Source organism: Corvus kubaryi, unplaced genomic scaffold (genome assembly GCF_017639235.1).
Source record: "Corvus kubaryi isolate FWS band 111438036 unplaced genomic scaffold, C.kubaryi_AGA036_p1.0 66, whole genome shotgun sequence".
NCBI classification, from domain to species: domain Eukaryota; kingdom Metazoa; phylum Chordata; class Aves; order Passeriformes; family Corvidae; genus Corvus; species Corvus kubaryi.
In genome coordinates, this window is record NW_024582054.1 from 26,321,899 (window position 1) to 26,348,707 (window position 26,809).

The 26,809-nt window shown below is 41.6% G+C and overlaps 1 protein-coding gene across 19 annotated transcripts in view; it reads right to left on the bottom strand.

Annotated features, from left to right (window-relative positions):
- Positions 1 to 5,352: 5,352 nt before the first annotated feature.
- CDC42BPB (CDC42 binding protein kinase beta) overlaps positions 5,353 to 26,809 on the bottom strand; it is a 92,842-nt gene continuing 71,385 nt past the window's right edge. For 6 of the 19 annotated variants that reach the window (XM_042048161.1, XM_042048168.1, XM_042048173.1 and 3 more), the window contains 16 exons: positions 26,394 to 26,499; positions 23,894 to 24,030; positions 23,176 to 23,315; positions 21,963 to 21,986; positions 21,545 to 21,626; positions 18,080 to 18,296; positions 17,618 to 17,680; positions 14,256 to 14,852; positions 11,180 to 11,277; positions 10,984 to 11,068; positions 10,717 to 10,837; positions 10,507 to 10,624; positions 9,538 to 9,576; positions 9,300 to 9,408; positions 9,138 to 9,208; positions 5,353 to 7,107 (listed from right to left, as the gene is read on the bottom strand). In XM_042048161.1, coding sequence (XP_041904095.1) covers positions 6,976 to 7,107; positions 9,138 to 9,208; positions 9,300 to 9,408; positions 9,538 to 9,576; positions 10,507 to 10,624; positions 10,717 to 10,837; positions 10,984 to 11,068; positions 11,180 to 11,277; positions 14,256 to 14,852; positions 17,618 to 17,680; positions 18,080 to 18,296; positions 21,545 to 21,626; positions 21,963 to 21,986; positions 23,176 to 23,315; positions 23,894 to 24,030; positions 26,394 to 26,499 — 2,139 coding nt within the window. In that variant the 3' untranslated portion in view covers positions 5,353 to 6,975. The remainder of the gene's footprint in view (positions 7,108 to 9,137; positions 9,209 to 9,299; positions 9,409 to 9,537; positions 9,577 to 10,506; positions 10,625 to 10,716; positions 10,838 to 10,983; positions 11,069 to 11,179; positions 11,278 to 14,255; positions 14,853 to 17,617; positions 17,681 to 18,079; positions 18,297 to 21,544; positions 21,627 to 21,962; positions 21,987 to 23,175; positions 23,316 to 23,893; positions 24,031 to 26,393; positions 26,500 to 26,809) is intronic. The other 13 variants (XM_042048164.1, XM_042048171.1, XM_042048166.1 and 10 more) reach the window with 6 other exon arrangements.

Sequence of the window (26,809 nt, forward strand, 5' to 3'; positions counted from 1 at the left end):
GTCTTCTCATGGTACAAGGGGAAAGCAGTTTGATGCCAGGGTCCCTGGGGAGGGATGCAGGCAGGAGCTGAGGGCTGGGGACAATCACACTGGCCCATCTCTGATGAGGGTTGGGACAGTGGCACTCAGGGGCCTCGTTATGCCTGGCCTGTGTCAAAGACCCTCATCTGCCCACAATGTCATGCAGTGCATCATTATGGAGCAGGGCTGATGTGTGAGGCTGAAATTATGGATATGTATGCAAATGGATGCAAATTTACACTCTACTGGGTGTTCAGTAGGGTCTGTTGGCGTATTCCATAAGGAAGCAGCTATTTTAAGTTTATAATATTTTGTTGTAGTCTCTGGAAGACATAATCCCTTCTCAAATGCCTGGGAGTTGATAATTAGGTGCATCAGAGCCCTGACAAAGGTAACAGGCAGCATGTGGTGGTGGGACCAGCCCTGCCCTTGGAGATACCTCTGGAAACAGGCAGGACAAAAGCATGAGGCAGGCAGGGAGCAAGGCCTCTTTGAGCTCCTGGTTGCTGTGGTGAATTTGCAAGAGGGGGAGAGCCAGAAGTCGTCCTGTGCTCAGGACACACACACCCTTGGGATTTTGTCATGCATACCTCTCCTGAGGACGCTCCTCCGCCAGTACTGAGATGAAAAGCAACTTGCCTGGGCAGGAGTTTCTGCTGCATCTGTCAGGCACTTGTTGCTGGGTGAAATGGTCACCAGCCAGGTCAAAAAGCAGAGGAAGCCATCAGCCTGCAGCAGCTGACATGGGCAGGTTGGGAATACCCAATCCCCACCATCCCGTGGTCCTACAACCAGTGCATCACTGTGGGGAGCAGTGTCCCAGGGGCAGGACTCAAAAACTCGCCACACAACACACAGTCACTCCTGTGACGTGAGCCCAAGGGAGAGCCCCCACCTCAAGCCCTCCTGCTGACCCCACGAGGCTGGACAGGGCTCAGTGCAGCTCAGCAGCCATGGTGTTACCATGGTGCCTGTGAGAGCACTCGCATGCTTCACCAGCTACATCCCTACTTTCTGCCTGTGAGGGCCTTTTTGTGTTCTTTTCCCCTTTCACATCAGTTCATTGCAGGTGACTGAGTCTCCTCCAGCCCACAAGCCCTCAAATACACACACACACACAGGAGTTATCTTTCTGGGGCTGATGCAGTGCTGCACGCTGGAGGCTGCTGCACCAGGCAGCCCATCACACCAGCACTGCCCACACAAGGAAGGGGCTCAAGGGTGTCCCCCAGGAAGCCCCTGGTCCCTCACCTCAGCGTGAATTTCTTCCCTCCCTGGCTATTTTTGGACCTTGCTCATTGGGAGTGTGGATTGTGATGTGAGGATTGGGAGGGGTCTCGATGGCTGCATCCCCACAATGTGTGCAGCAGGGGAGAGGTAAGAGCATCCCATGGCCATGGAGTAAGGGAGAGAAAAGACAAATCATTTACAACAGGGACCATTGCACAATATGGTGTCAGGATGATGTCCTTCCCCTGCAAGCAGCTGTGGACATCAGCTCAGTGTCCTGCCTGGACACACAGGGGTTTGAGGGTGAGCCATGGGCAGGTGTGTGCTTGTGGAATGGGACACCATCCTGGGACACATCACTAGCACAGAGGGAGGCAGACCACTCTGTGGCAGGAATCTCCACCTGGTCACCCCTGTGTGTTGGCGTGTATGGATTTGCTGTTGGCAAAGCTTCAGTTTTAAAATGCATTAGCAGCTCGAGGTCACTTACAATAGAGGCTTTAATTAAAGCAGAGATCAATTTTTGTCAGTGCACGGGCAGAGCACAGTCTGTACTTTTCCTTCAGGAGCCACGTCCGCTCGCTCGTACAGAACGCGCCGCAGGGAGGGGGGAGCTCTGCAGAAAAAAATTGAAGCACCAGAGTCAGTTTGCAATGCTGGGGACCAACAGCTGCTGGAAAAACAGCGGTATCCATGATTGTATCCGTGATTGCTGCACACCGACGCACGCAGACAGCCCACGGTGCAGGCAGGGCAGCGCAAAGGGGGTTGGTACATGGGTGTCTCCTGGGATCCTGCCTAAACAAGGAATTTAATTCACAGGCATCTTTGGTAAGCAGCACATTGGGTGGGTGGTTCATGTCACCGAGGCTGTGCGCAGCACGTCTGGGCACCTGAAGGCTTTGTTTTGCTTCTGGTCCTGAGAGTCAGGGGTTCCCCACTGCGACAGACTAATTCAAAATGCATTAGTGTTAATGGCAAGATCTCAGGAGTCATTGCTTCCCAGGGTCTCAATGGGAAAAGCAACCTGCACACTATTAATGGACACAACTCGTAGCACAGTGCCTTCCCTTTGCATGAGTCAGCTGCTCACAGAAGTTGTGCAAACCCAGATTCAGACTGGCAGAGTCCTCAAAATATCCCCAAGCCTAAAGACAGACTTGGCTCAATGAATTTAGTTTTTTATATCTCTTTTAGCAGGAGGTAGCAGCGGTGGGAGGGCGTTTGGCAGAGGCTGGTCTCACCGGAGTGCAGGAGCTGGCCAAGGCACTGCGGGGTGGCAGCTGAGCTCTGGCTGTGTCCATCAGCATGCAGGGCTTTGCACTGCTCGTCCTCACGGGACCGCAGAGCAGGGGCTGCATAAGAAACAGCAAAGGAGGCAAGGCTGAAAAAGATCTGAGGGTTTTAACTATGCGAAAGCACCAATAAACCTGCATGAACCTGTGCAGTCAGATGACAAAAAAGCGCTGCAGCTTATTGGGGAGCAGGGAAAATATTTGCTGCAAGGACAGGGAAGGGGCTGATTCCTGAGTCCATGTTCCTCCTCTGGCTGGAGCACAGCACTGCAGCTCCCGCTGGCTGAGCACGTCCTGCTGTCTTCTGCTCCTGTCCTCAGCTAACCCTGCCGGCAACGCTGGCCCAAGTATCAGGCACCGCTGGGACATGCTCTTGCCAACTTTCGGCTTTCCTGGGCATCCCACACCAGGCCTGCAGTTGATGCCTGGTCTCGTCATCACCCCCGTCCCCAAAAACGTTTAGGACATTTTGCAAGCAGTGAGATGGCGCTGGCACTGTGCCTCCCATCCTGCCTTCCTGACACGGTACTGTGCCCATGGTACCCCCTCCCCTCAAGCAGAGCCCCTCCAGCCCCACGCGCTGCCCTGCCAGCAGCGAGCCCAGGCCACGAGAGCAGCTCTCACTCTGTAGGAAGGGGCTGCCCTCCACTGGGTGAGGGTGGTAGTGGCCACAGCTCTTGCTCCATGAGCTGCCAGGAGCCCCAAGGCTGCCAAGGAGGGATGTTAAGGAGAAGGGGAGAGGGGAGCCACATTTACAGGCGTGCAAACAGGCAGGAGAAGGCCGGTCAGAGCTGCTGCCACAGCAGTGGATGGCAAGGGCTGGGCAGGTGAACACTGCTTTTTGGATTGTCCTCCTCCCTTCTGCCTACCAGAGCAGCTTCATCCAGAGCAGATGGTGCAAACTGGAACACAAGATGCTCCAGTAGCCTGGCATGCAAGAACACCATGTGTCCTTTTTCTTTCAAAATAAGCTAAACTCAGCAAGACAAGGTTTTTGGTCATGACATGCCACCTTCCTTTGACTAATACTTCACTTAACTGCACCTCAAGGTGCAGTTCAACTCCCACAGTCATCTCTTCCCTCAAACACTTTCCTGCTTCTCAGTGCTTTAGGCTACCAGTGCCAGCTTTCAAGGTTTTTACACATCTGCTTTCTCCCAGGGATGCCAATCTGGCGCTGTGCAGAACAAGGGTGCCTGCACCTCCAGCATTTCCACATTGAAGTCCCCTCCTTGTGCCTTAGCTATGTTAAGCACTTCCTGCAAAGATAAAGCGAGCTTTTAATGCACCCCCTCTCCAGCAGATTGCACCTATTTAGGAAGCTGTTTATTCTCAGCACACCTGTTCTGTAGAGAGAGATGGTGGCAGATGAGTTTACATCTTGGGTGGCAAGTGACACCATGATGTATTCCAAAATACTCAGTTTTTGGGGCAAAGATACGTGCTAGAAGTGACCAGTTGTTCCAGTGAGTGGTACACCCACCACTCCAGCTTCAGGACCTGATGTCATGCCTCTGTGAAAATGGAATGAGCAGAGAAATGGGCAGAGACCAAATTACCCTCATTCCTTGCATAGCTCAATTCCTCACTTTTGATCCTAGACTGGTAGCCTCCAGGGATAAGAAAGTGCATTGTCAGAGCATCATTTCACATCCTGAATTTTTGCATTTATGAAAATTTTCCTGAGGGCTCAAGAGGTCTCTTTAGGTAACCAGAATCAAAATCCATAAGGGCCAAAATGGTCTGCAAAGGGCTGTGGTGGAGGACTTGGGAAGGAATTCTGCTTGCCCAGACGTAGGCAGGGAAAAAAAAGAATAATGTATTCATATGAGCAATTAATTTATTTTTCTAGAAACGTTCTCCTGCTTAAATTATAACCAAGCCCTGGCACTGCTGAGTGCTATGATTTAATACCCCCATAATTAAAGACTTTGTTGTCATCCCAAGTCCTCAGTGTGCAGAGAAAAATCAGCTCAAGAGCAGAAGAAATATTTTTTAAAAGTCAAAGGCTGATTAGCATGAATACTTGTGAGAAGGCTTCCGGCACACAGCCCTCAAACCTCCTGTCAGCTATCACCCCATCCCGAGGGCAGAGTGTGGGTGCACTTTCCCAAGCCAACCCAGCCCAGCCTGCTCAGGTAGGTTGGGCCAGGCAAGGAACAGCAGGGGTCCAAAACACCCACCTCGGCCTTTCCTGTGAAAGGCAAGATAAACCAAGAAACAATTCAGGAACACTTGGCACTCCATAAGGGATGAGGGATGCTTACCTAGGACACCCTAGAGGAGATGTTGGCACTGTCTAGCTACAGTGGGCTTTATGGTGCTCACATACCAGAGCATGAGGAGATCTTTAAAAAAATCCCGTATATGAAAGGCTGCACCGTTCACACACCAATCTTTGAAACGTTCCTAAGCCTTTCTTTGGGAGTACTGCTTTGACAACAAGTGAAATGTATTTATTGTTTTATGATACTTATGATGCATAAATAGATCCTGCAGCCTCCTTACTATGCTTTGGCCATAAGGAATGAGTCATATAAATCATTTTAAAAGGAATTAATAGGGCCAGCAAATCAATGCAATGACAACTCTAAAACTGAGGGCACAAAATTTCAGCGCTGTATTCCACCAAAAGCACTTCCATTGCTTCTGAACACTCATTCACCTTTCTTGGAGTGGTTTGCTACAGAGCTCCAAAATATCTTCAGTTTATGTAAAATGTCCATGTGAACAAAGTGAATTTACCATGTGACTGAAGCAAGTGTCAGTGGTAGATTGTTTTCAGATGTCAAGACAGACGACTGTAAACTTTAAAACCTCCCTCTTCTGCTTTATTGACATGTAAATTGTTCAAAAATGTTCTCACAATTCAATAATTACAAAGACTTAGACTTACATTAAAAAAGTAAAAACCAGAAAACCCCCAAAGCAGTAGTGTCCAGCTCTAACTGAGCCCCTTTATCAAGAATCTGAGAAAAAGAGCAAGTACTGTCGAACACTTAACATAACAGGATTAAATGTTGACTAGAACACTCAGTTTAAACTAAAGATAAGTGCACGTCCTATACAGTGTTTCAGAAAAGAACATTAGCCATTGGTATATCATTAGCCCATTTAAACTGAATTTTAAATAAGTGACATCCAACTGTCATAAAATTGGCACAGAAGGCACACTAGTGTGACAATGACAAACTGGATATGCCAGCCACTGAATTAATTACAAGCTTTTAATGAAACATGGTCACAAATCTTTGAGTACTAAATGTATAATACATGGAAGCATGAGATTAAATATACAAGCAAAACATCACCGCACGTGGGCCATCGCAAAATATACAGGAGTGTGTTGTGCATTTTTCTACATGATCAATACTTGATTAATAATCATGGGGTCTTCATGCAGGTGAGGATACAATTAATGAGAAAAGCAGCACCCCCAGTTACACATCCTTCACGTTCCACTTTGGTAACCAATGAACAGACTGATGTTTTAGTGCGATACAGTCCCGTAGTCAAGCAGACTCCGAGGGCAATGTGTCCACGAGAAGGCTTGCTAGCTGAACAGCGTAGTGTGTCCTTACACCAAAAACCCAGGAGAAACAACTTCTCAGGAGGAGAAAGGCAGGAACTAGGAGTAAAATTTTTTTCACAGCCGTAATTACCAGTATTTTTAAAGCCCTGACTAACGACTGATTGATGAGGACTAAAAAGCAGGGAATGGGTAAAGAGGTAACTGGCAGTAGTCCTATGTACAAGACTAAAAAGTTGGTAGAAAGATAGAAAGACAGTTATGCAGCTGTATATGTAATGGCTAAATGAATTAAAAGGCCACAAAACTATAACCAACTTGTCTTTGACTTCCTGGTGATTCTATTGATGTTGGAAACAACCTACAGCTTCCTACCATTCTCCTTAAGATTTAGGAAAAAAACAGTTACGGGAAAAAGGGAAGAGTGTATTCATCTGAGGATGTAACTAGACCTGCTCACATTTCCTATTTAGAAGTCCAAATTCTGTCTAAAAGGATATCCTGCTAATCAGACATTACATCATTCTATAGAAAAATAATATTCCTGATACTGTAGCAACATTATCAGTAACTCTCTCTATTTCTCTTTCACCATAAGAATAAGACTATTTACTGGTGGCCTTAAATGCTCCTATGCAATAAAACTGTGTCACAGCTGTGCAGAAGGGAATCAACTGTAACTGAGCAGTGAACAATTCTGCATAAAAAGCTCAATCGCTATTAGTTAAGAATTTTCTTCATTTCCATAGTTTGTATCTACAATCTGGATATATAATTATTCTTGTACAACACTAGAGAGTCTGTGTCAGTCTTGGCACTAGCATCTGAGACAGCTTTGCCCTGCTGTTGAACACCATGGAGTAGTGGATGACCGGAGCTGGAACGGTGAGAGTGGTGGCATTATGCGTCACAGGTCGACTGGTCCAGTCCATCTAGCGTAAGCTGATTCCTATGAGGAGAGTTGGGACTTGGGGGACCACTTGGATTTGAGCTGTTAGATGGAGTAGAGTGTTTGGTGGAGTCTGAATCAGGCTGTTAACGAGAAACATGAAAAAAATTATGTTTACTTGAAGTGAATTCTTTACACTCAAAAGCTTTCAAATGCACTTAAAAATGAGGGTGAGCAACACCTACGAAGCAGTGTGCATTAGATTAATTCCACAGTTGAACATTCAAGCAACTACTTCCATTACCATGAACAGTCTCTAGTGCAGTCCCAAAGGTGACCTTCTGATGCAACAGGAATTATGGTAAAGTATGTGGAAATTGCTACATCTCTGGCTCCTCTCTTTTAGCCATTGCAAAGCTTTCCTGATGGAATGCATCTGTCTGTTCACTGTTGTTCAGAATTTACCAGCCTGCAATTTTTAGGCAATTTTTATAGCCCAGGAGTAGGTTTATCTGCCCATGTAAACATTTAAAAACCATGGTCAAATCATCTTCAGTTTGGTGAGGAGGAAAGAAACACGTGTATGAACTGTTTACAAAACAGCAACAAGCCTGTGAAGTGTCTGACAAATGAGTGAAGGCTGCCAAGATTCAGGCTGGAGATCTGGAAACAGAATATGCTTAGTGGGTACCTCCTACGTTAATATCTAATGAAGACTATCCACAGTTATTTCCCCAGTGTTATATTAGTTGTTGGGTATTTGCCTTCACAGGCTGGTCTCACTTCAACAGGATGGCTGGCAAGCTTCCCACTATTTTGGTGTGTTACAACTCTGAGCACTGCACACATTCACAGCTAATGAAATACTGCACAAAAAAACCTGGTACCATTGCAGCAAGTTATTTTCAAGAAAGGGAAATATATACTTAGCAAATAGATTGAAAGGTAGCATCCTTAAAGAATGCTGTTCAAAAGATTTTGCATTGCTTGAACAGTAATAAGATAATCTATAGCAAGATTATCCTGACATGATCCAGTTCATAAAGCCAAAAGGCATGGGGGAAATAGTATAAAGCCAAAAGGTGTTATTAGAGCCTCTTTCCAGTTACAAACTACTATTTTTTAAATTTAAGAAGTCGTAAGAAATTTTAAGAGCTACCAAAAAGAGAAAAGATGGTAAAAAACCCCTTCAGAATCTATCACTACTTGTGCCTACAAACAACAGTTACCATTACAGCATGGAATATAGTGGAGTTTGGGAAGGGTGTGCAGAATAACTAACATAGTCCATCATAACCACCTTTGAAAACCAAGACTGTTTCAAAAATACCTGTGTTTAGAGATCCCCACTTTCATGTGCTTTTAATGGCTAACTGAAGGTGACAAAAGAAGTCAGACCACAGGTGTGATCAGAACTCTGGACTTGGCGTGTGCTAAGGCATCCTGCAAAAGTCTGGCTTCACGAAAACATGCTTCAAAACTCAGAGCATTATATGGGCCCACAGTTGGGTACCAAAAAGCACTAAAAGAGATCTTTATCAGGCACTTGCTTCCCAAGAATAATTCCTAACACTTTACTTGCACAGACAGTGCTTCAGCAAAGCTTGGGAAGAATACATATGATAAATCATGGAAACAACAATCCTCTGTCTTCTCTATTTAGATCCAGGAACACCAGTTTTGTAGAGCCAGGACATTTTAAGTTTGGTGACTACTGGCACATACTCTTATTCTCGCTAAAAGCAGTTCTATGTATTATAGATATGATTCCTTCTCAAGTTATATGACAAAAAGTCTTCCTTAAGGCAGCACTGAAAATTACTTAACTAGTCATATTACTTTGCTATTCTATGCTAATATCCCAGAGAACATTTTTAGGAGCTTTGAGGACATTTCATCAATTAGTCAAATTTCTGTTGCCTATAAAGCTTAATTGAAGACATAATAGTTCTTAAAATATCACCGTAAGAAGATCTTTTCACAGCTTTGCTTTTGTGCTGGCATATCTAACTTGCAAATATAAATTACAGGCTGGGAAAAACACTTGTGGAAAGAAAACATCTCCATAAATGTCTTTATGAAGTATTTCCTTGGGAATGTAATTTATTGGAAGAAGAGAACAATCTACGTCAACAGGATATCTTCAGTCTCCATTTAACAGAAGCTGTTTTACCTCTTTGTCAAACTCCTGGTCAGGGTCGGACATACTTCGGGAAGGCATGGCTGCTCCCACATCACTGCCACCTGCAGAGAGTAAAGGACAAAAGGCACTTTACACCTCTTGCTGACACCACAGATTACAGCTCAGAAGTGACCAGCTTGCTCCCAGTCTTACTTGACGAGGGCCATGAGATGTAGGTTTTGTTTCTCTGCTGCTGCTGCTGCCGTGACAGGTTAGCTGAAGATGGACAGGTTTTTTCATCCTGTGCAGGAGGTAGGACACTCTGCAGTTGAAATGAAACACCTTGTTAGCCAGCAACAAAAGCTATCCAACGAGAAGTTGTTACTCATGAAAACTTTATTGTGCTTTTGAAGCTATTACAACCCCGTGTTGGTAGAAAAACTGAACTTACTTGACCACATCCACATATTTTCAGTAACAGACACAAACCCTGAGAAAGACAGAGAAAGAACTAAGCCCCATAGCAGCCACTGGAACCTGTCAGCCAGCAATCCCTCTATGAAGGGGCAGGGACTGTACTTAGCAGCTCTGCTTTCCTTCCTCCTCCTGCTAAAATGACAAATGCCTGACCCACATCTGGACTATCTGAGAAAGACAAGAGAAAGCCTGACTAACAGCTCGAAAACGGAGGGTACATACAGAACATAAAAAGTGTACCTTCACATCTTCCTCTTGTGGATTTAACATTACAATAGCTCACAAAGTGCTGTATTGGTTAAATACAAAATAAAATTAATGCTGTAAAGCACTGCAAATAGCATGCATTTTAGTTACCTCCAGCATCAGTTTTTTTCCCCTTGTTATTGCTCTAAAATTGGTGAAGTGCCACAAGCATACCATATTCCAGTTCCTAACAGTTTGTAGCTACTCCTACCCTTGCTAGGGAAGCGGAGGAGGGACAGGAAGAGGAAGAAAGCAGAGGGGAGCCTTGCAGTGAGGAATGGTCACTCTGAAGAGAGATTTCAGCAGAGATAGGGCTCATGGGATAGACGTGCTCAAAGCCTGTTGGAGGTGATATCAAGAGCAGAATGTTGAGAGGATGAGGGGAAAGGAAATTCATTCTGTTATTTTAAGAAGACAAACAAGAAAACGGAAGGAGGAGAGACTGATTATTTACAAAACTACTAACAAGCTCCTGGCAGTGATAACTGTCTTTCAGTGTCTCATTCGTAAGTCAGCTAACAGTATTTCCTTGCACAGGATTTAGAAGCATTGCACAGCAGGAAGGTTCACCTTTCTCAAAAGGATTTAAAGAAGAATTCGGTACAGAGGTAATACTTGAGCCCATCCAGCTCATCTTCAGCTTTTGTGAGCAAGAACAAATGCACATATATATCCCTCCCTTATAAATGTATTTTACCAGTGGGAGGTCCATGAGGACCTGCATTCCATCTCCTGGTCCCATATGAGCCACGTGGTTGAAATTCGTTGGGTTAGAAATCATCTTTGACCTTAGCTCAGGGTCTCTAAGCATCTCCCTAAAAAAAACAGAGTGATTTTTACTATTAGCATTCCCAGTCTCTGCATGTCATCATGTATATTCAGTTATGTACCACAAATAAATTCTTACCGCCTTTGTTGTAACCGCTCTTCCTCAGGAACCTTAAATACGAATCTTCTTTTGCTCCTGGTTCGAAGCATTTGCTTCTTGCTGTTGTCAGACGTTTCTGGTACACTGAGGCCAGCTCCTGCTGTAACAGCACAAAGCAGTTTCACATACAGAGGTACACACTGACCCAGACACATCCAATGCCAATTTCATCTAGTGCGAAGGTAACATGGTGAAAATTACTGAGTCAGAATGAGTTTCTGACTTACCCCCTTACTCAGAACTCACCTGCAAACTTGTTCTTGAAATATATTAGCCTTGGAGGCTCACAGTTAAGGAGGTTCAGTGTGCCATCCATGTTTAATGGTCTGATCTGTTTTGAGGAAGGAGACAGAGAATTACCTCAAGTCTAGCATACACTGTGAAGAAACAACTCATTTGACAGTAACCCAATTAAGTTCAATAGTCAAAGAAAATTACTTACCCTTCGCAGGCCAATAGTCTGGACCCATTCCATAGTGTTAACATCAAACACATCAACACCATACTCGCTATACACTGTTACATATGAAGAATTGCAACCTGTGTTGATTGAAAACAAACAGAAAACCCTAATGTCATTTCAGTAGTCCAGAACTGACAAATATTTGAGCAGATTTCAGTAGTTACAAGTTTTCCACTACATGCAAGATACATTTTAAAAAACATTTTCAAAGCCCCAGTTTAAAACAGATTTTTTTTTGGTGAGAATAGATTTGCTAATGACAACTACCAGCATCATGGAAAGATTTAATTTTGACCCTCTCAATGTTTTTTAAAACTTCACACTGCCATTTCATTAAATTGCAAAATGGCATCTGAAGTTTTCAGATGCATACAAATTTGCTAGGTGGTAGGAACTGAGCAGCTAGCTTTGCTATGGATTACTTCATTTCAGAAGCAGCAAACCAACTATACATCTGCTGTGTGCAGAGGAGATGAGAGAGCCACCATCTGTGAGCTGGGTCATGACCTCATGATGCAGATCTGCTCTCAATTTCCTTCCTCTTTTGCTTACAATTTTCTAGCTTTAGATATTCATGTATGGGTTGCTTTCATCAAGCTGACAGAAAAATGTCACAACGCTTAAAGCCTATAACTCATTTTCTCTTTTCAACTTTTTTTTTAAAAGCATAAAAGGCATCAGCAGACAAGTTTATTTTAGGTCAAACGAAAAGCAGAGATCTGTAGAGCTTTGTATCAATGTGCTTCCGCTCATGTAAAGACTGTCTCCTGATGTAAAAAGCAGTTACTAGAAACTTAAGGGATTTAATAGAGAGAAGATGCTTCAATAAACAAAATGAAAATAACCCAGTAGGGCACTAAACACATCACAGAATCTTCTTAGAAGAACTAAAGTACAGTTGTGGTGCTATTTTTTAAATTCATTCTAAGAATGCCTTGGACAGCTATCATAAAAATGTAACACAAAAGCGATTTATGGTCAAGCATTATTACATGTGGTCTTAGTTGGCTTGGATGTTCAAATCAAGAGGGAGAACTGAGCATCAGGCAGAAACACCATCTGTAGCCAAGGCTGGTGCTTGGCAGTCAGAGCTGATGAGCTTGACCAGATCTCAAGTGGCTCCCCGAGAGCCGTGTCAGTGCCTGCACTGGGCCTGCCCACGCTACAGCCTCGAGACCAGCTGGCTCCGAGGCTTTCCACCAGGCTGCACGGGAGCCAAGCAGCCCTAGCACACCCACACTGGCTCAGCACAGGACACCAGAACTAAGCTGGTGTAGGGCCAACCCCAACAGGCCACCTGGGCTAACAGAGCTGTGCTAGTGCTCACCCTGCCTTCTCCCAGGGCAAGGGCACTGAATGCCCCAGACACAAATTCTCTGTTTTATCCCAAAACCTCTCTACAACATGGTACTTTAGCACAGCAGAATCACTTCCACTTTCTTGGTCTCTCCTACGAAGACTGGCTGAGAGAGTTGTTCTCAGCCTGGAGAAGACTCTGGGGAGACCTTACAGCACCTCACAGTACCTAAAGAGGCTACAAGGGAGCTGGAGAGGGAGTTTTTACAAGGGCACAGAGTGATAGGACAAGGAGAAATGGCTTTAAATTGAGACTGGGTTTAGTCTAGGTATTAGGAAGAAATTCTTTATTGTGAGGGTGGTGAGGCACTGGAACAAGTTGTTCACAGAAGCTCTGGAAGAAGCTGCTCCATCCATGCTAATGTTCAAGGTCAGGTTGGATGGAGCTTCGAGAAAATTGGTTTAGTAGAAGGTGTCCCTGCCCACGGCAGGAGAGTTGGAAGTAGGTGATCCTTAAGATCCCTTCCAACCCAAACCATTCTGTAATTTTACAGCCTCCTGATGGGATAGTTAAAAAAAGCCACCATCACTAGTTACAGACACTAGGACTGAGGAGGGAGGACAAGTCTAATGAAAAGGGAAGTAATTCAGTTTCCTTTGGCAGCAGAAAATGTTGCTTCTTCTACAAAAACAGCCCGAGGCCAGCACCACTCAGGATTGCACATACAAAAATGTTATAAAATACTTTACAGTAAGAACACTTCTAATAATAACAGACAAAACCATTAACTAGCAAGTCTAGTTTGCTGAAATGCAAAAAACTGTAAAGCTGATTAAGGAAAAGGAAACATTAGTTTTACCTAATGGTGTTTTAAAGTAAATTTGCCACTACATTGTTTCCTTGGGACTTTGCTTCAGACTTATGTACAGAACTAGGTCAGAGTAAAGTAAGCAAACAATTTCAGTTCAAGTCAAATAAAATTAAACAAATTCCTATTAGTGCCTGGCCTGATCAAACCAACATGCACTTAACTCCTTGCTGTATTACTTAAACAAAAAGCTATTTCTTGCCTTCAATCATTCAAAAAATTTTAATTGCTATTTGAGCTTCGAATACCAGATTTATCACCAACTGCCTTTGACTACTGAATACTGAAAAACGCTCTGCATGTACCTCTGTTCTACCAAGCTGATAACCAATGCTCCTGAAACAAGGAGAATGGTTCAAATACTACCCTCCATTTATACTCTTTTTGGATATTGCCCCCTAAAATTAAAACCAAAAGGAGAAAAAATGCTACCATTTCTGCCAAAATTTTTCTCTCTTATTATCTTTATGAACCTTTAGACTTGCAGTTACATTTCTTCTTCAACTTTCTACTGTACTTTGAGTACAGAACACAGAAGACACCCTACAGGCAACTGGACATTTATATTCTCTAAGTGATCAAAAATCTTTATAGAATTTCACAGACAGCTAGTCCTTGCACTGTCCTGCATCCAGGACTACTCTCTGTAGAAATTATTTTGCATTCCACTCTTTATTCTTCTGTGTCCTGTAATAAGACAGAGCATTTCTTGCAGCATCCAGGATCTCCAAGTCCGCAACTACCACCAGGAAGAACATGTGTCTGTTAACTCATCAAAACTTACACTCGATATTCAAAGACAAACCGAAGCAAAATTGAATACAATGCTGAGTATTTTTAGACAAGTAAAGCAGCAACAGGGATATGGCAACAGAAAAACATATACATACTACAGGCAACAGGAGTTGCAGGCCACATTAATTCCTGCATGCGTGACCTTCGACCTTGCGAATCGACGTAAACTCCCATATGGCTGAAGCAAAGCAGGTATTCCTCATTACTGAGCTCCACAGCACAAAGGGCATCAAAAGACTGCTGTGAGAGGAAGATAAGCGAGGGGTCATTAGGATTTACCAGGTTTATAGACTGTCCATCTCCCTGGATGGTCAACAGAGAGAACCCAGACTGGTAGCCAACACAGAGCTTGTCCTTCAACACTGTCATCCACTGTACAATTCCTGGAGCCTGAATTTCACTGAATTTTTTGTGGAAAGGTTTAGTTCTGTGAATTTCATAGCAAAAAACCTGTCGTTTGACAGCCACAAACAAACAAGTAGAAGAACTCTTCTTTAGTGTTCCAGTTGTAATCAATTGGCAGCCTTTAGTTTCTGCAAGCTTAATGTCAAAGTTCCCTTCTGACCCATCCAGAGAGGCCCATGGGTAAAGGTGGACGTGATGGTTCCGACCACAGATGAGGATGATGATTTTCTCTTTGGGAGCAAGCTCTATCTGGTACACCTTCTTGCAGTCAGCAGCTCGGACTATCACTGCAAAGGAAACAAGAACTGCTGTGAGTTAAACAGGAGAGCCACCAGGCCTGGAAACACGGCAGTGCTACACAGTCATGCCTGAAAATTAATCTAAACACAGACGTGTACCAGGTGAGGAAGAGCACTTATTACACGTTTGATTCTCTGTTATTAATTCTCAGAGCAAACAGTGAAACAAAGCATTCCTGTAACCCTCTCTATTCATAAAAAATATCTCAACAACGCTTTGTGGGAAAACAAAGTTTTTTGTGTTGCTTAACATGCAGGATAAATGGAGAAATTTTTTTTATATAATTTTATCTGTACAGTGCAAGATGCTGCATCTTCAGAAATGGGTCCCACCTTCAGGAAAACATCAGCATCTTCAGTGAATTTTGGAGGAAGACCAAATTAGCAGAATATAAAGACAAGAAATATGAAGTATTTAATCCTGATAAGTGAGGATACAAAATGCTGTACTGCTGGCAGATCTCTCAGCCAGACACAAAAGCAGTCCAGTTAAGAGGGTGTAAAACACATATATGGAAAGGCAAAAAAATGCTGTGTGTGATGGGGAAAGGATATGAAGGAATGGGCTTAGACTGCAGGAAGAGAGGTTTAGGACAGGCACCAGGAAAACCCTTCTCAGAGCAAGGACTAGTCAGGCTACCCATGGGGAGTTTTGCTGTTTGATGCATTTTTTTTTAAAGCAGGGCTCTAGAGGCAGCTAAGGGCAGGGGGTTAGGTGCAATGTGTGCTCTCTGGTGATCTTGTCTACACAAGAATTTTCAAGAAAGCAGTGAGTATTTTGTGGGGTAGAAACAGAAGAGCAATTCTAAACTAGGGAAGTTAATAAGCATAAAGCAATTAAATGAAATTGTAACTTTAATTTTTCTGCTAGCTGAATGCATTAAAAATATTTGTGAATCGTAGGTTAAAAAAAAAAAAGATAATTAGTAATTTGAAATTCTCTGCCTTTTTTCAGTAACAGTTGAGTAATGTAGCCAAGTAAACAAATTCTGTAAACTTGGTAATAAGACTTTAGCTGTTTAAATCACAAAGTGCTGTTGTGGTATCCCCCCACTTGCATAAATAGATGAAATGTCTTAAGAAATGTTATATGAAATAACCAGCTTTGCCACAGAGAAATGGTTTTCTTCCTAGCTCCAACTCCAGCTTATTTGTCAAGAATTAAGCAATACTCTAACCAAAGACCTTTGCTACAAACAGCTGGTAGTTAATTAACACTAAAAATTACAACTGCCATAAAATGAAAAACAGATTATGATTTATAAAAATGCTATTAACACACAGAACTGGCCATAGAAAACTCCTGCTAAACATGTCAACTTAAAACCAGAATTGATAATTAATTTTCACATTTACATATGACATGGTGATGCAGATAATTGTTCCTTTATGAAATGACCTTTCAAATTAAATTTACAACTTTCTTTTATGCAAGAAACGGTACTGGAATCCCTGGAATTATTTGCACCTCAAGTTATGCTTATATCTAACTAACCAAAGAATCGTGACGACTGGAAGTTAACTCAAAGGAATGGCATTCATTACTGCTAAAAAGAATTTCAAGTATCTGCTGTATCCATGTATAAAGCAATTTCTCCTGGAACTGGGCAATGTCTTATTCTAAACAAGAAGAAGCAATAACATTTTTCTTTTGACCCAAAACCATATCCCTGATGTTATTTAATTTTGAAAGTTAAGTCTTTAAAAGCCTATATTCACTGCTTTATTTTACACTGAAATGCAAGCTTTAGCATGAGTAAAATCCAACTTTCAAATAGCCACAAACTAAATTACACAGAAGAAGGAATCAAGGAAATCACTGACAAGACTAGCACTCAGGAATCTCTGACCCAGGAGACAAGGGCAAAGGAATGGTGGAAAGAAGATTGTCCATTGGTGAACCAGACTTGTTCTCTGCTTTTCCATGTTTAAAACTGCATTTTGTATGGATTGACCCTGACTGATCCCCATGCTCATGTCCTTCTGGCCTCCATGCTTTCCCTACCATACCAAGGCAAATCTCCCATTGTTATTTGTGTTTGTCCTCAGTATATCCAAATAAAGAGGAAAATGCTTCCCCTATTCCCTGTGATGCCTAATAACTCAACAGTAGAGGGATATGCCTGTGCTGCCCAGTGACTACACAGCATATGCTTTCCTGTGGTGCCCGAAGTAGGCTCTGTGTGAATTTCTGGAATGGACAGAGTAAGACTGCAGGAATAACAGACTATACTGATCCCATTTTCCCTAGGCAGAGGGCAAAGTACATTAAGAACAGGAAGGAAAAAGCAGGTATAGGAGGAAGCACAGAGTCAAGGAATTAGATAATGGGAAGGAGCAACCAATCACTTGCTTTGGACATCATCAGTTTGAAAGAGAATGTAGAGTGGTTGCCAAATTTCTGGAACGAACAGACAACGAGACATGGAGGCTTTAAAAGAAAGTCTACAAACTGTGTGTGCTGTGCATGCTCTGTGTGCTGAAGCATTTTGCTACCTGCTGTGGGAATACAGCTAAAGTGAGAATGTGTCAGAATATGCCCAGTACCTCATCCCTTTAATTTCTGCCAGTCAACTGAATGTAACGATAATGACCAAATTAGTGCTTATATCTCACATTCACTTTTCTTTCTCATCAATTAACTGAGTGCTTAATACTTACTATACATGTGCAACCTATATTACAGCAGCAGTAAAAGTTATGGAGCTCATAATTCTGTATGTAATTGCTGCATGCATTACGGCCTAACTTACCGTCGCGGGTCACCTCTATCACATACAGCCCTTCTTCTGAACCAATTGCTATTCTATCTCGATCTAAACCAAGAGGGGAAAAAAAGGCCATTAATTCAGATACAATTAGTCTGATCTTTAAAACAGGCTGTTTGCTTTGAACAGCTGAAAAAATTTCTGCATAAACTGATTTTCACCAGCAAATCAATTTTGCTTAAGCTCACACAGCCTGTCAAAAGCATGCTATATACCATATTGCTAGAACAACCTGCTGAACAACTCAGCAGTATTATTTACTCCAAGTGGATGAAGAAACCTGAATATCAATGCAAGATTAGCACTTTTTGTCCATTATTAAATTCCTATGAAGGAATTCAGCTGAGGAATTTATTTCAAGGCGTCAGTGCTGTCATTATAGAAGCCCATCTAAAAGTTCCAACAACCTTCACACCTTAACACTTACAAAAGTTAAAACAAACATACCTACAATAGCAGCAGCTAAACTTGTTTTAATAAGAGGCAGTGTGCTGTCATAGGCTTCTTGTGGAATATGCACAACCTGGTTCCTCAGCCTGTTTTTGTGCAGGATAGACTGCAACCCTTCTAGGATTCCAACCCACTTTCTCTTTTCATTCTCATTTTCTGTCAGGATCAGTAGAGAACAAGACTTTGAAGGCAAACCTAAGAGAGAAGCTGTCACCTTTAAACAGACAGAGACAGTGAAATTAGTTAAAGTAATAAAAGCCCTTTTTTATCACACAGAACTGTGAAAATAAAGTAGACTTTCTTATGACAATGGAATGATATACCTGAGGGGTATGCACAACACAGCCAACACAGCCATGGTGCTTCAAAAAAACAACCAAAAAACAACCACTGCACAAGCCACAGTGGTTTGGTTTACAAGTATTTAGTCTTGCTTTAATATTCTGAATCCTAAAATATGGGCAAGGAATGCTACAATAATCAATACATGGCAGTAAAAGGCTCCTTCCTGCTCTGAACCGGAATTTCAGTGGCATACCATAGTTTGTCCTGATCCCTCCCACCCACCCATAACTTACTGAAAGTGACACACATACTTTGCAAACCAGATGCATTTAAACCCAAAGGCACTGCTATCATCAGTTCTTGTAGATTTTGATTTTGTTACCTAAATTTCCAAATATTTGTTCAGGGGAAGACCACATCATATCTGCATTCAAAGCTCTGGAGGAAAGCAATATTTGAAACTGAAGTACTGCATTCTCCCATGTCCCCATGTTAAAAGAAAATCACTGTGGCTTCACTTAATTTTCAGCTAAATCATCCCACAGATCTCAAAGCAGCATGTGTTCTAAAGAGAAAAACTATCCAGGAACTTCTGTTGCCTGAAGAATGGCCTCAGTAATTCATAATATTTGGTTTTTTGTACTCTATGAAGAGATTGAAGGGTTTGTGGGATCATGGGAACTACACTTTCAGCCACAGACAAACAGGCCAACAGCCAGGGTCATCTCTCACCACAGACTCTGAATAACAACAGTTAAACATTAAAAAGCAACAAGAGGTATAAAAGCGCAAATCTGAAGGCAGTAACATGGAGTATCAGACCTTCGGCCTACATGCCTTGATAAGAAACTCATCATAAGGATGGATGTTGTGGTAATGCAACACACACACACACCTCCTGGCAGAGTGAGTAAGAGTAACTCTCATCTTGAAGATAAAATGTATCTGAAAGTAAACTGGAAAGAACAGGATGTAAAAGACAGAAGTTCAGAAGTAAGATGAAGGTGAAGGGAGGTAGGGAAAGAACTGAGTAGTTGCAATTGCTCATAGTTCTTACTACTCTGCGTAAAGCTTTGCTCCTATCTAAACTGTAATAAAGCATTAATATTTTAAAGACAGATGGAGGCATAATGGATAATACACTTAGAAAACAACACCAAAACAGATTCCAGCAATGGTTTTCCCTTTGAAGTACCACCATGTATTACTCCTCAGTCTTCTGAAGGTGGCAGCTTACATATAGTCAAATGAAGAAAAAAAAGTGAGCAATTGGTCATAATATAAATAGCATTATTCATCATACAAAAATCCATTATTTGCTATGAAACTCAAGGCTTCTTAACTCGAACTGCTAAGCTGTGGAAGCACTCAGCTTAGCACACAGACAACTCTCTTACACTATTATTAAAAATGTGTGTCGATGGCAGCACTTGAGACTGCAGTGTCTGAATGTCAGCATGGCCTAACATCCAGCTTTAAAAACTGGTTACCAAGGAGAAATGTTTGAATCTGAGAGAAATTCTTACTCTTCTTGAATTCATGGGGGGTCAGAGGTGGGAACATTTCAGTGTTTGGCAGCATTCTGGTATTGTTTTCTGCTGCTGGAAGATCCAGAAAAAATGAAAATCTGTCTTTTGCAGGCCACGAGTATCATCATGTGTTATGTGCAATGACACACACAAAAGAAGGACCACATTTTTACTCAGATGATGTGAATTAACAGTTTTAACTGTTGTGTACAAGCTACTCTATGCGACTGTGTCAGCAAGATGCAAATATAGAACTAAATGAAACTGAGAAAAGAGACTCTCTCATCAGGTATTAGTGGTTTCCAGTTTTACAAATTCCTGCTTTTGAAGGAGGACACAGAACTGAGAAAAGAGGTGTAATGCAGCAGCTTCTCTGGTCCCATACCTAAATGGATATATTCGCCCATCAAGCTTCCAGTTAATTCATCACATCTCTTTAGCAGGGGATAATCTGATCAAACCATGGACATATTTGATCATGTCTATCCAGACAAGTATTTTTACACAGGGATATTTGACAAAAATGGTTATTATTATTTAGATACCCTTTCAGTTAAAACCTGCAGGCAGAAACTAGAGCAGCAAGTCAGGCAGGCTAAACTGTATGGATGCCTTGTTCTTAAATGAATGAACCATCATTCTGCACAGCATATTTTCTCTCCTCAGAAGTCCTTTCCTACAGTATTCTATGTTTGCTAATTTAAGAAGAGAGCAGGCAGATGGGAATTAAAAAACCCCAAAACCAAAACAGAAACAAGAGGAAACTTAAGGTAAAGGTAATAGTAAACCAAAGTATGAAAATTCACTGCAGAAAATATTTTTATAAAAAAGCAGAAAAGCAGAGACACAGAGGCAGTCAAGTAGCAAAGACAATTGCCAAGTACAATCCTGAAGGACCAAATGATAGGGACTGCAATTGACTGACAGGTCTTTGTTTTCCATGTTTGACTGACTTGATTCTAAATGGATGAAGATCATAGATGCTGAAAACAGTGAGTCTCTGTATTCAAATGTAAGGGAATATAGATACTGGCTACTAATGTATTTCTTTCTACATTTTAGAATTCCAGATTTCATATGATTCACATAAAACATAAGAATTAAGTTCCTGTTGTTAAAAACAAAATACAGTATTCAAATAGAACATACACTGAAGGGGATAACTCAGCTAATTATTTTCTCTTATTTTATTTTTTCCTACTATACTTAAATATGAAATTAAGGAAACTAAAGTTTGAAATGTATTTCTTGTATACAAGACAATATATGGCAAACTAGATCAGTCTCAGAATATTCTGTTACAGCATTGGTTCCTAATGCAAAAGCCCAAAGCTAGGCAAGAAAAAACAGAATCTGGTAATAGCAATGGAAAAAGATATAAAAAATACACTGAATTATAGTCAAGAAAATAAAAAAAAGCCAAACTTCATATACGAAGCGGCAGCTAAAGAAGGAGAACTTTTTTCTTTACAGTTCACTTATAAGAGGAGCACCATATTGTTCTTCTACGTATCTCAGCAGCCCTTGTAAATTCTTACACTTCTACATAACTTAATCAACATTAGATATGGATAGTACATGCCATTTATCAAAACAAAACACTGGTATTTAACTGATATTATCTACAAGAGTCAGTTGGTAGCCATACCCTGAATATACAAGGGATGTCTTTACGAGTTGCATGTATTACATCCGATGCTAGGACAGAGCTCACACAAAAATCTTCATCTCTAGTGAGAAAAGAAACAAGAGCATCACATACAAGCACACACTAGGATTATTCAGCAAAATCTAATGGGTATCACCACTGTTTCAATAGGCTGCAATCTCCTAACACCGCACAGAGGCCACAGCTGCTTTGTTATGCTCTAACTATCCTTGACCCAAACAACTCACAAGCCTCACTTATGTCTCTACAGCATCTGGTACGTGTAAGTCAGTCCACCTGAAGTTAAGCAGGGTGGCTTTCTGTAGTTTTGGTGTCCCAACCACACCTATTCTACAATTAGAAGCAAGAATATTGCTCTTCCAGCCCAGCAGACACATTAGAAATTAATAATTCATACCTCAATGTGTAGCAAGAGAGGGGCCTTTGGAAAAAAAGAAAAATCACATAAAAAGCTCTTGGCAACATAATTATAGTTTGTGGGTTTCAAATAAGTGTTTTCAAAACAGCTAGATTTTATTCTCTATTACAGTAAAATAAACAGACATCAGAACAACTTTTGCATTTCAGAGTGCTCCACCCCAGAGGGCTTGTCTACACTAGCCTTTTTAAACTGAATTTGACCAAGTTGATCACCATAATTGCCAATTTTGGTGCAAAGATGACACTAATGTCTGAAACTTGTCCATGCTAGAATTCATAGCTGTGGTGGTTAGCATCTATTAAAAACATCTAAGAATCCTCAGATGACAGCCTCAAAGAGGCAGCTACAATAAGCAGATAAAGCATGGGACAGTTGGTTTATTAGGATCTGGCTGAGTTGCTTCAAGCAATGCACTAATGTGAATGCTGCTATTTGCAGTACTTCCATGTTCCTGCTCCTGCTGCCAGCATGTCAGAGAGCTGACACTGACAGATCCCAGTGAGTGTGAGAACAGCACAGCAGTACTGGTGCAACCCCACGGTACTACTGTCTGGAAAAAATATAAATCAAGGTGCAAACTTTATATTCAACACAGGTACAAAGGTGCTGTAACATTAAAAGGTATTACACTTTCTTGGTATTTCCATAAATTGAAATACAAAAACCTCCTTGGTTACTCTGATCAACCTAAGTCTCAGATCTTTGGCAGACAGTGTTCACTGGTTCAGATGGTTCCCCATGAAGTAATAACTCCTGTGAGAAGGCAGGGTCAGAGCCATTTGCAGTGTAAATGAGTTGGTGCTTTTCTGCAGACTACTTCAATTTTTCTATCATTCCTGAACTTACTGGCTATGGGATGATCTGTGACTCAATGTTGGGGTCAGAGTGCATGGGAAAAGCAATCTACCAAAATACACTTGCTTTTTACATGCATTTGGAATTGCAGGAAGAAGCATGCTAATGCTGTAAATACTGGTGATTGCAGTGTGACTGACTATAAAGTCACAAAAGTAGTTTCTTGTTGAGCCAACTTGATCAGCCTAAACTTAGCTGCAGTTTATGTACAGAATATACAAATATTCTTAGACCAGAGCTCTCAAAATCTTATAGTTTCTTGTGTACTAGAAAGAAATACTCCTGTTGAGAAAAAATGTAGAGAGGATTTCTACTCTGTCATAACAATACAAACCTGAGATCCAACACTTGACTTGCCACAACTCCAGGCTGGGTGGATTTTCCTTCAGGCACATCATATAAGAACAGTTTACAGTCACAGACAACTGCATAAGCCCTCTGCCACCCTTTCTTAACACCTGTAGGCTTTGGGACCTGTGGGTAAATAATTGATTGCTTAATACATGTAAGCATATGTAGGAGACACAGAAAGCAGGACATTTAGAAAAGCTTATACTTAGATCAACGGAATTAGAACACATTCTACTTGTCCTTCAAAATAGGATGAAAAATATCAAGTAAGCAAGAAATCATTTTTCCTCTTTTAAGTTCAACCATTCCTTGTTACAGCTGTAAAAGTGTATTAAGACTTGTATAAAGATATTAGGCTTGGATATTCCACCAATGCCAAAATGGTAGGACAGTTTACCTTTTACATTATGCTTACACAAACAATGACAGAAATTATTTCTTAAACCATTTTTGCTTTTTTCCCTGCTGCTTATCAACATTGTAGCTACTAATCTACTAACCTGCAGCTCTTGCAGTAAAACCGAGTGTTTCTCCCACATCTAAAGCAACGAAGGTTAAGTAAGTTACATAGATGGCACACAAAGCCTTAAGGCTTTAGCACTATTTAGGAGATGTGTTTAAACATACTTAGAGGTTCCATGCTGTAGAGCTCTAAGTGAAATTAAGTATTCTTCTCTTGTCCAAGAACAAAAGACTGTTACCTTGACATAACCTTTATAGGCTGTTCCTATTCCTCTTTGCACATCTACTCCAAGAGGCCTTTTGGCTTGTTCAGGGGGTATAGGGCAGACCTGAGGTGCACTATCCTTGCAGGAAACATGGCATGCAAATGAACACACTAAGTACAAAAGAGAAAATTCACAGTGAAATGTGTGTATGAGTCAGTCATAACAGCTGATTAACACAGTCTACACTCAGTGAATTAATTAATCACACTGAAACTGGCAGTCAAATATTGCAATAGCTCACTATGCTGAAGGAGTGAACACACCTAGATATTGTGTGAGACTCTCCAAAGTGCTTTTATTTCCTCTTTTTAGCCTATTACATTCATAAAGGGCAGGAACTGAGTCCACATTTCAAGGAAAATGAGTTGGGCAGCCTTGCTGGTGTTAAGCACCAACTAACCCAGTCACAGAAGAGAAACAGTATTAATAAAGGAGGAATAAAAATTACAGGGTAGTGCTAATAGGTGTTTAATTTGATCCACATATGCAAGAATACTGCAAAGACAAAGTAAAACTAAATGGATTAAAAAACCAGAAAGGGTTAAACTATTAAACACAAGATATAGACATAAATAAAACATAAATAAAATAGAAACCAGGAACAAGGAGTGAAATGCTGCATGATGAAAGAGGCATATACATCTACTGCCCAGAGTTCAAGTTCAAATAAGGAGCAAACTAGCATTGCATGCTTTCTTACCATTTGCACCATTTTGTACCACTTTGTGCTGCACCAGCAAAGGACAGAGGTCTCTAGATCTCATCTACAGAGCATTTCACACAGAAAAAATTCATATGCCACTTCACATGAGACAGGCGACAAGAACTGTGGAGTGAGTTAATGTATTATATCGAGGCATCTGACCCACAGCTTACGGGCCTGATCTTTTCACAGAGATTTTGCTTGGTTTGTCCCAGCTACCCTGTTTCTACCAGTAGGCTTGGGAAGGCAGGGAGGGGCACAATACTGTCATCTGTCCTGTGTTTCCTACTATATTCTCACAAGTGAGAATCTGGCATATATCCTAGGTACATCTAGGCCTGTAATTATGAAGTGTCAAAGGATTCAAAAAAACCTGGAAACAGCCTGCTTCTGCTACAGCCACAGGTGTCCCTCATGACACCTGAGGGAAGAGACAGCAGAGGAGAGAGCCCAGAGCAGGCTGCCTGGCTTATTCTTTGAGCTACTGTCTGCTCCCAGGGGGACAGAGGGCTACCAAAAAGTCATGCACATAAAGTACTGTAAGTGCTCCCGAAGACTAGGTAATAAATTCAGCTCTTTGAGGAGGCATCATGATTATTTGTGACAGTGGGTATCAAGGTACACCAGTTACAGAATAGGGAAAATCCACAGGACAGAGTCAGTTCCAGTCTTCTGTAAGTGTAGCTGTATTTTACCATAGCTTCCAGCATTAGAAAGAGGAGGAATTGGGAAATGCAAGTGATTGAAAGTGGAACATGGCAAAGTTTTGTTCTACTGGAGTTATCTCTGTTTTTATATCAATGTGATTTTAGTTTTTACTGTAGCAATAAAGAGCTGCTGTAGATTAGGCAAAATGGAAAACTAACGATGCAGAGCTTGAAACACACAAGACAAAAAGAAGAGTGAAGCCGATAGCTACACTAAGGGAAAAAGACAGTTTCAAGCTTGAAGGGAAGAGATGCAAAACAAGAATTCAGAACTGTCAGCAAAAGGAGACAAAAGGCAGCCCCAGGGCAAGTGCTGGCAGAGTGATAGGTCCTCCTGGGGAAGAACTGCCACCAGAAGATCTGCCAGGAAAAAAGCCCTGAAGGACAGATGAGGCAATCTAATTGTGATACTGAGGCTGACAGTGGAGAGGCTGCCACTAGCAAGAGCTAAGCTGGGCACAGAAATAAGGTTATTAATACTGTAGTGTCTTCAACAGATTTGTGGCTTATTGAACTGAGTTCATGTGTCTAATCAATATACAGTAAGTATTTTCAAATGAAAATACCTCCATATACTCAAACATGGAATTCAGTAGTGATACATGCATCAGAGAAAGCATTTTAAATAAAATTAATGGACAGCAAGACAGGCTACAGGCCAAATAAACGAGCAAATAGTCCTCCCAACATATGGGGTTTATGACCAGAATTGCATAAATAGACATAATCAGATGCATGTCACCAGATCATTCCCGTAGTTTTCTCTACTACAGCAACAGAAACCAGTCCTGTCTTCCCCACCCCCTCCCTTGCACTATAACAGCACTAATGGTAGTAGAATTAATTAACAATATGCAAGGAAACCATGCTTCATCATACATCATCATCATACTCCTAAAGGGACTTCATGAGTATGCTGATGATGAAAAAAGAAAGGAAAATCCTCCAGTGGCAGCCACCCCTCTCTATCATTCCCTCCACAAAGAAATGGTTGCCTTAAAATACACTGGGATGCTTTTTTGAGGGGCTTGCTGAAAATTTATAAAAAGTTTCATTGACTCACCGTCACAGGCATAACCTTGTCGAACTAATCCCACCATAAGAGAGGTGCAATGACTACACTGAGTGGGGCTTGTGAACGACTTGATATTGAGCTGGTGAGCTTTAGGCTGGAAGATACAGTCAGGATAAAAAATAACTTCATTTTCTGGACTTAAGTAATGCAAGCACCACCCTCCACCACCCTCCAGTACATCAGCGTGTACATTATGAAGCCTGGGCTTCTTTAATGTAAGTGCAGCTTGTAGCAGGTGCTGCAAGACAACAGTAACAGTTTTATTGCCAACTCCAAAAGACACTCAAACCCAGAACTACAACCATGTTTTGACATCCCTTCCAACAAAACAAAACCCATTGATATGTGTTTGGAAACATTTGATTAAAAACACAGACCTAACAAAAACACACACATGACAAACC